The following is a 15,028-nucleotide window of genomic DNA, read 5'->3' as shown; positions in this document are numbered from 1 at the left end:
ATAAATTGTAAAGGCTGCAAGTATCCATATATAAATAATATGAAGCTCCCTCACTCCAACTCAACCGTTCATTCTCATGCTGATTCAGTTGCATTTTATTACAATGAGAGCAACCTTGCTTCATAATGACAGCATATCATTTCACCAGAGAGGACCTTAAAGGGTGTGTTAAATATTTCTCACGGGCACGCTTAAATGTTTTGTGTGTACCCCTGGCATTGTTTATCTTCATAGAAACCTCGCAACAGCAACATTAAAATTGTTTCCTTCCGCTCTTTTAATACGGTGCTAAATGGCAGTTATTTAAATGAACAAAGATTGAATTTTTAGTATTCTATTCGATGCTAGCAATCGTAGTGTGCTTGTGTTCTTATTCACTTGTACGGGCTTTCAGATACCTTATGCAGTAGGAAATGATAACGTGGCAGTGAAAGCTTCTTAAATCGATAAAATTAAACGAACCCCTGTGTAAGGCACCAGGAAGATGGGAACCTAGAGTTATGTTTAGTTTAAGCATGATGAAAACTATGTTAATACAGTGTTAATTTAAGCATAGGAAAATGGTGTTAAAAGCACACTTCCTACTTACAGCCTTTGTCAGAAATTTAGAGCCAAGGGGGTTTGCTTCTGGGCCACACTGCTTTGCTCGTAATGCGTCCTCAGCGTCCCAAATCTCCTGAAGGCAAGAAGATTTTTGGTCCTGCTCCCTCCAATGCGAGGGACTTCCATGAGTCCCACAGAAGCGCCACAATAGTTCTCAGAAGCGAACCCCCTGGGCTCTAAACTTTTGACAAAGGCTGTACATGATCATCTCAAAGGTCATAACGCATCTACAATTTTGCGCCATATTATCTTCCATGAGCATTACGTATTTAGCTGTATTCGGGTCCTAATGTGTTGAAAAGGCCAGATAAGATAGCAGCTTACCCAGCTTTCCTTTCATTACGCAGTGCATAGAACTCTACTGAAAACTGTTGTGTAAAATGTTCTTTTCCTGCGCTAATAGCCTTGCAGTGCAGTTGCTTTGCTCATCGGGTCGCAGTGTGAAGATGTAATGCCCCACAACCGGGGCCTTTGAGGTAATAAATAAATAAATAATTACTAAAATACCTTTTTCTGGACCCAGCTTCTGAAGTAGGATGGTTGTCAATGAGCGGTGGTGTCGAAAACAAGGTCATATCAGTCGTGCTGACCTTGTTGCCTCCTTGCGTGTTGACTCAAACTATTTCACTGTGTTAAAGACGACCATGTTGGCCCTGTATTGGTGCCCTTTTGTTTGACCAGCCTTCAATCAGTATGTCTTAAAAGTTGAGCCAACCTTGTTAATCAACTTTCGGCAAACGTAAATATGATTCGGCCCCGTAGGTTTTTTACCTGCTTGGATTACTGACACGCGATCAACATATCGCTGGGGTCCTGGACACACATGCGGTCATCAATGAACTTACCTGCCGCCGCCGACGAGCCACGGAGAAATAGAGGCCGACCAGGTATCCAAGTGTGGTGAGCACGCCAAACGCGACGTAGTCAGCGGTGTATAGGCTCTTTGGCAGTGAAGACATGTTTCTCCTGTTTTGTTTTTTTTTTGTATCTGACGCAGCTGTTGGGAGGGACTCTCTGACACTGCCTGCTGGTATATTTTAGAACATATCCGCTTCTTTGGCAGTCCGCTTAGAGTTTGACCTTCACTCAAAATTGAAGATTGAAAATAGAAGGAGCTTTTTAAGCAGTCACAGAACGCTGATTAAGACCTCTTACACGATGTGCCCTTGTCGAATTACTTGCTTGCTGTAGAGATTGTAGTCCTTTTTAACGTCACAAGAGTATTTCTTTCTGCCTCCCTGCTTGGCTGACTCTTGGCTGTTCACAACTTCATTGCTTGTGAATGCGTATGCCTTTCTTCACAGAATGACGCGGTGGTCACAACGAACGATAGGCGAAGAGCGAGGTAAATCTACTGCACCCACTCTTCACACTTCGAAAATGAGTTTGCTAAGAAAAAGTGTCGCACACTAACACCATTTTCTACAAGTCTCACTTGCGTTGTATTCGGAGCTATAACTACTGGGCTCCAACTCTCTCCCACAACACTTCATCGTCCAATTGTCCTTTCTATGTTAAAAGTTTTTCGCTGTAATCTTCAACTCAAATCACTGAGTCCGAGCGTTCCAACCAGAATTTCCGACTTGCGTTAACTCTACCGTCGCGGCGTGCATAGGCATAGCCACTGCCACTCAGACCAATGTCGGGCAACGCCAGTCTCAGTCGCTCACGACAGAGTTCACGGTTTTCTTCTCCACAGGCTGTGTGCTCAATATCCGCTTCGGGAGATGTGCCAACGACGAAGATGTCTCGACAGGACGATGGAGCTGATCTTGTGCCGACGATGACGTGTGCTAGAAAATGCACGTCTAGACAGAGACCGCCGGAAAAAAACCGTGCTCAGCGTCGGCGCAGCGGTGACACCGGCGTCAGCGTTTATCAGGGATGAACAAAAATAACATTGCCGGCGAATAAGATCACCCTGACAGCGTCACGAATGGAGTTTCCGTGCCCGCATTAGGGGCACGTCACAAGGTAACCATGTACTCAACCTGCGCTCGCAACCTTTTCAACGCGCGACGCATCCGCCTAGTTTGCATTGCAGAGCCCAGAAAACAAGCCACCTGCTGCACGTACTCGCTAGAAACTCTACCATATATTAACTCCATTCGAAGCTTTATAGCAAGTGTTCCACTCGTTACTGAAAAAAAAATAAGCGATCGAAGCATGCATTACGCCGCAGCACGCAGCTGCCATATCCGAAAGGTTCAGTAACATCGTAACAGTTGGTACGCCGCAGCACGCAGCTGCCATATCCGAAAGGTTCAGTAACATCGTAACATCCAACTGTCGGAAGTTAGTCATATCCGTCGACTGCAAGCAATGGGGGATATAGAAACTCAGTGGAGCGAAAATAACGGCACGCACCACCGTTGGAAGTGAACAGAAGACTGATGTTTATTGCATTGCGATTGCCTGATATGGATTCGGAATGTCCATGGTTGCCCGTAGGCAAAATTACATCCGCCGAAGTTAGAGTTTCTACATACTCCCCCCCAATGAGCCTTAGCTCATTCGTAGAGGGATTCCAGGGGGTACAACAGTTGCACTGGTCTTCGAACCACAGTTCCACTCGGTAGGCGCACCATGCAGGCCCGGGTCCGTCCGTCACGTCCGACTAACACCTCGATGACTTCTCCCATCTTCCAGAGTTGCCGTGGTAGAAGATGCTCGTATACTAGTACCAAGGTTCCTTTCTTGATGGCGTTCGATGCTGTCGGTATGTTGAAATGTGCAGTGCGCAGACTGTTCAAGTACTCCTTCTGCCACCTACGCCAGAAGTGGTCAGCCATCCTTTGACGATATCTCCAACTGCTGTCAAGGTTGCCTGACCGAGGCGGCTCAGATGCGGAACTAGAAATGGTGGGTAGGGAGGTCAGACGCTTTCCCACCAGAAAATGCGACGGAGTGAGAGGTTCCGGTTCAGTTGCTTCTGCGTACACGTATGTGAGGGGTCTGGAGTTGATGACTGCCTCAATTTCTGTGAGGACTGTTGCAAGCTCCTCAAAATTGCTGTAGCTGTTCCCCAACACTTTTTTTAGTGAAGACTTCACAGATCGTACCAATCTCTCCCAAAAGCCGCCCCACCAAGGAGCTCTTTCGGCGATGAAGTTCCATTGGATCCGATGGTCCGCAAAATATCTTTGCAGCTCTTCTCTACGAATGGTTTTCCACATCTTTCTTAGATCCCGTGACGCACGTTGGAATGTTTTTGCGTTGTCCGAGAAAATAACTCGACACACTCCTCTTTCATTATGTGCACTGCCTGTCGATAGAATTCTTCAGCTTCTTCTTCTGTGTCTGTGCCTATGATGAGGTCGTCGACGTAGAAGCTCTCTTCAAGCGTGGTTGCTGTGCCAGAACAGTCGTTAATCGTATGTAGATGGTGGCATATTGTCGCGGCAAGTAGGAATGGACTGCTGGTTACTCCGAACGGGCCCCTTGCCATTCTCCAGACTTCTAGCGGGGGGTTCGGGCTTTTCTTTGTGGGTAGCTACTCATACCAGAAGAAGCGTACAGCGTCACGATCGTCTTTTCTCAGTGAGATTTGCAGAAATGCCTTTTCGATATCTGCACTGAGTCCGATGCGGTGCGTTCTGAAATTCAGCACCATTTTCAAAAGGTCCGGGTTTAAGTTCGGTCCCGAATCTAGTGCTTCGTTGAGTGCCACGCAACCCGCATCACTCGATGACGCATCGAACACGACTCTGACCTTAGTTGACAGGCTATCAGGTCGTAGCACCGCCCGGTGAGGCATATAATACACTCTATTCTCCGTCTGGCTGACTTCGTTCTTTGGAAGCTTCTCAGCGAATCCGTGTTCGAGGTACTGACGTATGGCCTCATCGTACTTATTCAGCATTGTCTCATCTTTCAATAGTTTCTTCGTGAGACTAGCCAAGCGTTTCCTCGCGACTGCTTCGTTGTCGGCAAGATGAAAATTCACTGGCTTCCATGGAAGAGCTACTTCGTACCTCCCATCGATATGTTTAATGGAGGATTCAAAAGCCTTATGAACTTCTTCATGTTCTTGCTTATGTGGAGGGGGTTCGGAAATACCCATGCTTTCCAGCTCCCAGAATGACCTGAGCTCGGTGGCCAGTGCACTGGTGCCCAGACCTGAGCTGTCTGGAGCAGCACGGCGGACGTCATTTGTGCCTTATTGTGCGTCGCAGAGTGCAACTCAGTCGCCGTGTTGCACTGCCGTTGCTGTGGGGAATGGCTCCCTGAAGTGTCCACCCGAAGTGTGTCCTAATAGCCACCAGACCACCCTGCATCTTCAGTACTTCGCCGGTCACTAGAGTACAATAATAGTCAGCACCGATCAGAATACCAATGCCATTACTTGTTAATTGTGCAGGTGGCAAGGTAACATCAGCAAGCTCAGTCACTTTATTTCTGACTTCTTGTACCACATCGTCAAGGATCAGAAGCTCGTCAGTACAGATTTCAGGTATCTCCAAGGCTTCCAAACAATGATCCCTTCGGTCGTACTGGCTCCTTAACCAAATTCGCACTCGTCTGCGCTTTTCTTTGATAATATTGCCTGTTCCACCGAAAGGATAGATGGTAATATCTTCCTCACCCAGTACCTCTAGATGTAGCTGGCGTGAAAGTTCCTCTGTTACAAAGGTTCTTTGACTTCCGCCATCAAAAAGCACACGGCTGGGGACTCTTCGTTGGCTACCCTCCGCCCAGACCTGAGCTGTCTGGAGCAGCACGGCGGACGTCATTTGTGCCTTATTGTGCGTCGCAGAGTGCAACTCAGTCGCAGTGTTATCTGATCTCTTCCAGGTTGGGTCGCACATCGGAGTGATGTGTCTTCTTCCACAATTTTCACATTTCACTCTTTTGTTGCGACACTCCTTAGCTTAGAAGTATGTCCTCTGATTGCGCACCGATAACACCGACCTGCTTTACGCAACTTGTTTCTCTTTTCTTCCAAAGACAGTGATGCCTGGCACTCGCGTGTAACGTGACCCTTCGAAGCACAAAATGCACAGGCCTCAGTCTGTTTGGGTTGGCTAGTTAAGAGAGATGCTGCTGAGCCCCTGAGAGTGGCTGACCATTTGGGAGTTCTGGCCCTTTCCTTCTCTATTCTGGCTTTGTGACTGGCGTCACTGTTTTCCCATTGGCCAACTTGAAGTGCTTTCTCTCTACTCTCGACTTCCAACTTCAGGAACTCTAGCAATTTCTCTATCTTCAGATTGTCATTCGCTTTATCTGAAGAGCGGCACTTGTGATACTCCACGACGAAGGCAACTGGTAGCATCTTAAGCAGTGCAGAGCACAACATAGCTTCGTAACTGCTACTCTGCACGCCTAGAGTCATTAGTGCGGCCATATTACGCTGTAGGTGATCGTCGTAAAGTGCTCACCTCGTTTGCATTTCGTACCGGTGGTAAGTCGAGCAGCTGCGTCAGATGTTCTTGAATCAGGACATCAGGCCGACCGAAGCGTTCTTTTAGGAGGTCGATTGCGGCGTCGTAGTTTTCTCCTGTCGCCTGAATGCCTGCCACAGCTGACAATGCCTTGCCTGTAAGCGTTGATCGCAGGTAGAGAAACTTCTCGGAGTTGTTGAGCGCAGCCTTGTCGTGAACGGCGTGCCGAAACTGTTGCCAGAACGGCTGCCATTCTGTTGTGGCACCACCATATCGTTGTAACTCCAATTTCGGTAGTTTCACTTTTGATGCAACGCCTATTCCTTCTTCCCTTTGGGGGCATGTCGATCTTTCGGCCACCGATCTCTTTTGTTGTGCCTCCTTCACTTCCTGGTCCAGCTTCGCCATGTATGTGACGATCTGGTCGTTTAAATTGACGGTGCGCATGTAGTCGTCGTCCGCGTCGCTGTCTGGTACGACCTTCTCTATGGCTGCATCCACTTCCGTTAGTTTTTTCTGCAAGGCGTTCAACCTTGCCAACAAAACAGTGAAGCTCTTCTCGTCTGCCTCGCTTTCGAGCGACGAGTCTATGGCAGCGAGCAGCGTCGTCACCTGCGTTCTCAGCGCTGCCCTCTTCGGGCTGAGCCGCTTCATAACTGCGTCTCAGGTTTCGTGGCGGAGAAGCGCCGCTGGGCCTCGCTGCGCAGTTGCTGGGCGTGCGCTGTTTCGCACGTCTGCGGTGGCTGCCTCGTTGTTGATGCTGGTGGGTCGCGTTTCTTTGCGGTTCACAAGTCCATTGCTGATAAACTGGATCGACTCATCCCGGGTTTTCGGCACCAAAATATAGAAACTCAGTGGAGCGAAAATAACGGCACGCACCACCGTTGGAAGTGAACAGAAGACTGATGTTTATTGCATTGCGATTGCCTGATATGGATTCGGAATGTCCATGGTTGCCCGTAGGCAAAATTACATCCGCCGAAGTTAGAGTTTCTACAGGGGACATTTATTCCGAGTCGTTTCCTTTCCATCTCTCGTGTTCCTCTTGCGCTAATTTTATATCATGAACGTTATCCAACTTGCCCAACTTTTGACTTCACCCACTATATCCCTATCCCGCCTATTCAACCGTCAAATGGTTTTCGCTCACAAATAATTAATTACTTTCGGTCAAACATTGTTTTTGTTCGATTTACTTATCACTCATCAAACACATGTCAATCAATTTCAAACTTTATTACCATCCCTTTGCCTATTTTCCCACTAATTTGCCATCCATGGTTGTTTTCCCGTTTTCTTACTATATCGACGTCCGAGCTACTTCGATGGTTTTTCGATACTTGGCTCGAATTAATTAACTACTCATGCTATTGACATCAAATTTTTTGCGCGTCATTCTCACATCATCCACTATTCATTACCGCCATTCATTTCATCCTACCTCTTCTGAGAACGCCACAACTGCTGCCGACACGTTTTGATAACACGACCCCCCCCCCCCCCCCCCCCCCATAGCCAAGTAATGCTTTCGCCTTAACAAAAGTTTTCCCTAGAACTCACGTCCCGCAAACATTTCTCCTCAATTCCGCATCCTCAGTCTTAAGTGTATGGAAAGTTTCTCTGCAAGGCGAATTATTTACTTCAGTTTTAAGGGTTCAACACCACGTAACCAAGTATCTATTCCCGGGTAGATAAAAAGACGGTTGCCAAATTTTCACTGAAATTGGCTCTCGCAAACTTTCCACTTGCCGCAAGCAACCAGCTCCCGTATTGCGAGCTTCGTCGTCTCGGAAACAGTCATTTTCAAACATCCCTTTCAGTCGAAATGCTGGAAGGGGATCTCAGTGTCGTTGCGAATGTGAGCTGCGGCAGGATGTCACTTCGTTGAAGCTACCGCAGCCAAACGCCCAACAACACTGTTGCTCTTGCCGATAAAGGCAATATAACTAAAGAATAATTCGCTCATATTTAGTTGCCCACCTGATGCCGCAGCAAAAAGGTGATCAACAGCTGCTTCATTCACCCAGTAGACTTAAATAAATTAATTCGGCACCTAAAGGCAGGAGGTGTGCATAAAGAAGAAAATGTACACGCATGGCTGTGCAGTGGCAGATGGCGGCCCTATGTCTACCGATGCTAAATAGCAGATAGGTAGCTGACTCGCACTGCGCGGCGCTTTACATTCAGCTCGAGGGGGAAAAAGGATCAATTTGTCAATTGGTTTTTGAGGAAGGGAAATGGCGCAGTATCTGCCTCACATATATCGGCAGTCACCTGAACCGCGCCGTAAGGGAAGGGAGGAAGGTAGGAGTGAAAGAAGAAAGAGAGAGGAGGATGGAACCAACTTTATTACAAAAAAAAATCTTCCAGGGTGGTCCCCTACTGGTCCAGGAGTCCACGGGCTTGTGCTTCACGTAAAGCCCGATCCACCAGCCATTTCTGGCCGGCGGGCTGAGCGGTCCGTAAAGCAGCCTCCCAGGAAGAATGACTGAGATTGGGGATGGGGTGTACTGCCTTTGTGGAAGGACATTCCCAAAGGTAGTGGAAAAGTGTGGATCTGGGCACGCCACAGGTGTCACAATCAGGAGGAAAGGTGGGGTGAAAGCATGAGAGACGGTGGGTGGAAATAAAGCAGCCTGTGTGTAATTGTCGCCATGTGGCGCTGGATGAGTGCGACAAGGTACTGTGGGGTGGTGGCAGTGTCATGCGGAGATGCCGTAGTGGAGGTCTCCGGAATAGTTTCGACCACCTGGGGATCTTTAACGTGCACTGACATCGCACAGCACACGAGCGCCACTTGCGTTTCGCCTCCATCGAAACGCGGCCGCCGCGGTGGGGTTCGAACCCGGGTACTCCGGCTCGGTAGATCAGTGCCTTACCACTGAGCCACCGCGCCGGGTAGGGAAAAAGGAACGGAAAGGATTTGTGTCGTGCACTTATTCTCAACATAATCCACGCTGGCTGCCGTGCTCAACCGTGGCTGAACTAGCAAGACGCCTGACGACTTGCTGTCTGCTACCTTTTTTTTAGAAAAGAAAAATGGCGCAGGTGCTGCCTCACATATCTCTGTGGACATTTGAACCGCACAGTAAGGGAAGGGATAAAGGAGGTAGTGAAAGAGAAAAAGAGGTGCCGTAGTGGAGGTCCCCGGACTAATTTCGACTACCTGGTGATCTTTAACGTGCACTGACATCGCACAGCACACGGGCCCCTTTTGCGTTTCGCCTCCATCGAAACGCGGCCGCCGAGGTCGAGCTCGAACCCAGGTATTCCGGCTCAGTAGACGAGCGCCTTAACCACTGAGCCACCGCGGTAGGTGCTTTTCAATATGGCTTCCACAGCTTGATATATACTATATACGGGGTGTCCCAGTTAACTTGTACCAAGATTTTGAAAACACGTAAGCGTTCTTCAGCACTGAAATCGCGTGGATGTTGTTAGGGTTTATCTAAAGTTAGAGTGCCATTTTTTTCGCTCGTCTTATTTGAATAATTAGTCAACATAAATAAACTTTTTTAATATAGTTTTTAGCATTCAGTCGTCAATAGGAAAGTTGTGGAACTCCACAAATATTGGCCAACCCAGGCACTTCCAACGAGATAGTGTAGCAAATAGGCCGGTTATCCGTTGTGCGCCAGGGACCTCGGGCTCTTGGAGAGGGTCGGAGATAAGGTGGTGGCGCTTGTACGGCCACTGACAATGTAGGGTACGTAGGCGGCCGAGTTCGTGCGACGACTTCGGCGTAAGTCAGTGGACCGGCGACAGGTCTTGGAACGGCGTCGTCATAATTCAGCGGAGTGGCGACAGGTCTTGGGGCGACGTTAGCGTATATCAGCGGAGCAGCGACAGGTAATGGTGAATGGGTGGACAAAAGCGCCTCAGCAACCTGCTCTCGAATAGCATGTTGGAGAACCGAGGCCAAATATGGTGGCGACCCTTGAGGGCTGGGCAAAAGCGAAAGCTTACACGCCATCTCCTCACGTACAAAGTCTTTGATTTGCTGCAGCAGAGAGGAGTTATCAGCTGCGGGTGTCAGTCCGGGAAGTGGCTCTGCCTGAGCTGGGTGCCGACAAGTCAGGACCCTCTGCTTGCGCAGCTCCTTGAAGCTTTAGCACAGTGTGATGACTTCCGAAACGGCGCACAAGTCCCGCGCTAGCAGCATTTGAAAGGCGCCGTCATCAATGCCTTTCAAGATGCGTTTTATCTTGTCAGCTTCCAGCATGCTGACGTTCACTCGTTTGCAGAGGGCGATGACATCTTCTGTATAGCTGTAGTAAAGGTTACACCGATGCGGTGCGACCGTTCACGCAACCGCTGTTCGGCGTGGAGTTGTCTGACAGCCGGGCAACCAAAGACTCCAGAGAACTTCGTCTTGAAGGCAGAACAAGTTACAAAGTCCCCTTCGTGGTCGCGATTAGTGCACTGCACGGGCTCGGGCCGGCCCAAAAGCCCGGGCCCGACCCGGCCCGCGGGCCGGGCCGGGACATGATTTGTTTTGCCGGGCCTGGGCCGGGCCCGGGCCTGAAGTTGCGGACCCGGGCCGGGCTCGGGCTTAAAGCTGCGGACCCGAGCCGGGCTTGGGTCCGTATAGGAACGGCTGGTGTCTGACTATTCATTCACTATTGCAGAGTGAAGTACACAACTGCGGCATTGGAGCAGCGACACGGATGAGCTATTGGTTATAGTAGGCGCTGAGAAAAAAACTAAGCTTTATTCATTGACTTATTTATTTCCTTATTTCCACGCCGCGGTGGCTTAGTGGTCAAGGCGCTTGATTACTGAGCCGGGGAACCAGGGTTTGCTCCTAGCCTAGGCGACCGCATTTCTATTTAGGAGGCAAGCATGACAGCCATGTACTTTGTATTATCATTGCTCGTTGAAGAAACTCAGGTGGTCGAAATGATGCGGAGCCCTCTGCCTCGGTGTCTCTCACAGCCTGACTCCCCTTGGGCCCTTAAGCCCCAAAACGTAGCTTTTATTTTATAGCTGTATTTTTCTCATGTGTGAAAATTCACAAACTAAAGTGCGGTTGGTTTTCTTTTTGATCAGCTGACCGGAACGTCTCGTAAATGAAATAGCCACAAAAGCTCACGAGAGTTTGTAAATCTCATCTCATCACCCCATCTATCGCTCCTTGCTTCTTCAGCCTGGTTGACATGACAAGTGTTCTGCCCTGTAAGTTATCACGTGGTTCGCGCGCTATCTTCTGCTCCACCAGCAAGAGTAAAATTTAACCGGCCTTAATTGGCCATTGATCGCTCGTCATCCCAAAACATACCTATACACTATTAGAAATGCATTCGGGAAGGACATATTAGTTTAGGACGCTTATAGTCTTCAAAACACACCGTGAAATACTCAAGCCGTTTAGCTGTTCGATTCTGCTGAAAGGCCACCAATTCGGCTGTGAGTTCAACCTGTGAGATCGCGTTCACAAAAAATGTCATCCTACTGCTTGCTAGGCAGATTTAATGTTTATACTTCGCGGGCGGCAAAATATAACTGATTAAAATCATAGGGGAATGCAAAGTAGTCTATTACGCGCGTATGCAGCCCTTTTTATTTGGCTCTCGGAACTTCCGAGTTTATCTTTGCGCACCTACACGAGACCACTGTCAAAAAGACAGGCCTGGCCTGCACTACAATTAATCACTTCCTTCTGGGTTAAAAAGAACCAACTTTCTGCAATCCAAAATGTGGTTTCAGAACCTTTGTCGGCCCGTTTCTTATCGATCTAGTAGCGGTCTACTTGCTCAGAGTGAGCAGTAAATCTCAAGCTTTACTTGTCAAACGGGCCGGGCCCGGGCTGGGCTTCACTCCGCGATTCACGAGCCGGGCCGGGCTCGCTAGAGCGATAATTTAGCGGGCCTGGGCCGGGCTTGAAACCGCGGGCCTGGGCCGGGCTCGGGCTTCAGGTCTCGGGCCCGGGCCGGGCTCGGGCTTCAGGTCTCGGGCCCGGGCCGGGCTTGGGCCTCCGATTGAGGCCCGTGCAGTGCTCTAGTCGCGATACCACGAATTGGCGACGCTGAAAATACGAGCTGCTACTACCTTCAAACGATCCACAGGAGATTGCTAAGACTTTATTTTGCATGTGCATTGTGCTCACAGTATTAATGTGCCCAAAACGTATGATATGACAGCAGCTTGCACAACTCCTCCGTCATTATGTGATTATGCAGTGTGCGTAGCTGCTCCTGCTGTTGCCTAGAGCAGTCATGTTTTCAAGATAAAGAAAAATTGCTGCCCCTCAGAGATTTAAATTCTGTATACTGAGAATCATTACAGCAAAATCTGCGTCACATGTGATTCTACAATAATAACAGCTTTATGATGCTTTCCTGGCTCGTCGGGTGATAGTGTGAAGATGTGATCATTTTAAGTCTTTTTTTCTGTATCAGGATTGTGCAGTACCAGTGCTGTGAATAAGTGGTGTTAAGAACTAGGTCGTATCGATTGCTTTGACCTCGAAATCAGAAAGCTTAACTAGAATACTGAATTCCGCACTTGTGCGCTAGGCTCACATTTTTTGTATGTTGACTATTTCACTAGATTGCAGCTGACCAGGTTGACCTCACGTCGGTGGCCTGTACGTTGGCCAGCTGGTCAGTAGTCATCATCATCAGCAGCCCGACTACTTCCACTGCAGGCCAAAGGCCTCTTTCATGTGTATCCAATTCACCCTGTCCTTCGCCAGCTGCGGCCATCGTATCCCCGCACACTTCTAACGCTTAGCCGCCCCTGCTACGCTTGCCGTCTCTTGGAATCTGCTCCGTTACCTTTAAAGTCCAGCGGTTATCTTGCCGTCACCTTACAGTCCTTCCCAGGCCCATTCCTTTTACCTTCATTTTGACAACGATGTCATTAACCCGCGTTTGTTCCCTGAACCACTCTGCCAGCTTTCGGTATCTTAACGTTCTGCCTATGATTTTTCTTTCTATATATAGCTCGCTCAGTTGTCCTTAACTTAAGCTGAACCGTTTTCTTTAGCCTCCATGTTTCTGCCCCATAGGTAAGTACTGGTAAGATACAGATGTTGTATACTTCTCTTGAGGGATATTGGCAAAGTGCCATATGCGCTTCACCACATTCTTATTCTTCTTGTTATTTTCCTCTCATGATCCGGATCAGTGGTCACTACCTGCCCAGAGTAAACATATTCCTTCGCTACTTCCAGCACCTCGCTACCAGTTGTGAACTGCTGTTCCCCTGCGAGAGTGTTGAACATTATTTTGGTTTTTGACATGTTAACTTTTAGAACCATCATTCTGCTGTGCCTACCTCATTGATCATGCTTTGCAGTTCATCTCCTGAGGGACTTAGAAAGGCAATGTCATCAGCAAATCGCAGATTACTTAGGTATTCTCCAATAACACTCATGCGCAACTGTTCCTAATCCAGACTTCGGAATACCCCCTGTAAACAGGCGACTAATAGCATTTTCCTGATCGTGTCTGACACCCTTCCTTATTAGAATTTTATTTCTGACTTTATGAAGGGCTATGTTAGCTGTGCAGCCGTTACAGCTGGTTTCTTACACGGGATCAACGTCAAGCTAATGTCATGATCACGCGAGCGTGCATCATGAAACTCACCTGCCGCCGCCGACGAGCCACGGAGAAGTATAGGCCGACCAGGTACCCGACTGCGGTGAGCACGCCAAACACGGCGTAGTCAGCGGTGTCTAGGCTCTTGGGCGCTGAAGACATATTTCCTCCGGATTTCTTCCTTGATACTACTGGTGGTGGTAACTCTCCGGTGCTGTCCGCTTGTGTATCCTATATCATATCGGTTTGTTCGGGAGCTCGGTTCCGCTTTGTCATTCACTGGAGTGTGGAAACACGTTGACTTCTCTAGGCTGTCACCGAAATCTCATTAAGATCAAAACCATATGTGTCCGGCTGTAGGGCCTCGTTGTATTTAACACCACGAGAATTTTCCTTCCAGCCTGCCTGCTTGCCTGACTCTTGTCTGTTCACCACGTTATTGCGGGTGCATGTGTGTGGCTCCTTTCACTTCAGACAATAAGGCATTGGTCAGACTAAGCGAGAGGCGAAGAACGAGATGAATGCACAATACCTATCGTTCACAGCCCGAAAGTTTCTTAACGCAACGTTTCGCCTACTACCACTTTTCTACACGCCTCACTGGCGTTCTCTTTGTTGCTCCGACTATTAAGCTCCAATTTTTCTCTCGTTATTTCTTCACCAGCTGCCCGTTCCGTCTCCAGATACAATTTTCACACTATCTTCTAATCTTCCACTTAAAAGCACTGCGTCCGAACGTTGCCGCCAGATGTTCCTACTCACGTTCGTTTGAGTGACGCAGCGTGTATAGGCATATCCTCTGCTGCGCAGGACGATGTCGAAACAAAATCGGTGGTCTCAGTATCTCTCGATGGGATTCACGCTTTCCCTCTCGTTTTGCAGGAAGCTCAGTTTCCTCTTCGCCGCGTCGTGTCAGTGACATAGATGCATCTAGGTGGAGCTGGTCTGCAGACAAAGACGACGTGTACTGATGTTTGTAAGTCGGAGCTTGGAATATGGTTAAAGAGCAGGGCTTCGCGTATGCGCAGCGCCGTCAGCGATAATCTGGGGCGAGCAAAACAACATTCCCGCCGAGTTAGATAAGTATCACCGCATTGCCAAGCTAGTTGCCGTGCAAGCAGCCGCGGCACACCCCAAGGTGACCATGTGCACCTGCGGTCGCTATGTTTTCGCAGCGCGAACACATGCGTCCAGGTCCCATAATGGTGACGAGAAAATAAGGCGCCAGCTGCAAGCACTCGCAGGAAAATCTAGAGCATAGAAACGCTATTCGAAGCTCGCTGGCCTATATTGCTCTCCTGGCGAAAACAAGTTATCAGCACACCCATTACGCCCTAGCCCGCTGCGGCCGCATCAGAAAGGCTCGGTTCCATCCAACCACCTGAAGTCGCAGTCGCATCCGACGATTGCAAGAAATGGGGGTCATTTACGATGTTAAGCGTGGAGAACAATACCGGAACACATTAAGCGGCAATGTCCGAGCGGTTTCTCCATTCAGGC

The 15,028-nt window shown here is 48.8% G+C and overlaps 1 protein-coding gene across 2 annotated transcripts in view; it reads right to left on the bottom strand.

Annotated features, from left to right (window-relative positions):
* LOC149347126 (sodium-coupled monocarboxylate transporter 1-like) overlaps positions 1-13,818 on the bottom strand; it is a 60,616-nt gene extending 46,798 nt beyond the window's left edge. Inside the window, exon 1 of one of the 2 annotated variants that reach the window (XM_089586892.1) lies at positions 13,577-13,818. In XM_089586892.1, the coding sequence (XP_089443018.1) occupies positions 13,577-13,690 (114 nt within the window). In that variant the 5' untranslated portion in view covers positions 13,691-13,818. Of the gene's footprint in view, positions 1-1,448; positions 6,869-13,576 lie in introns of those variants that run through there. The other variant, XM_089586891.1, reaches the window with a different exon arrangement.
* Between the last annotated feature and the right edge of the window lie 1,210 nt (positions 13,819-15,028).

The sequence above is a fragment of the Amblyomma mixtum genome, chromosome 4 (genome assembly GCF_055824585.1).
Source record: "Amblyomma mixtum isolate Tamu chromosome 4, ASM5582458v1, whole genome shotgun sequence".
In the NCBI taxonomy this organism is placed as follows: domain Eukaryota; kingdom Metazoa; phylum Arthropoda; class Arachnida; order Ixodida; family Ixodidae; genus Amblyomma; species Amblyomma mixtum.
This window is presented reverse-complemented; position numbering and strand designations above follow the sequence as displayed.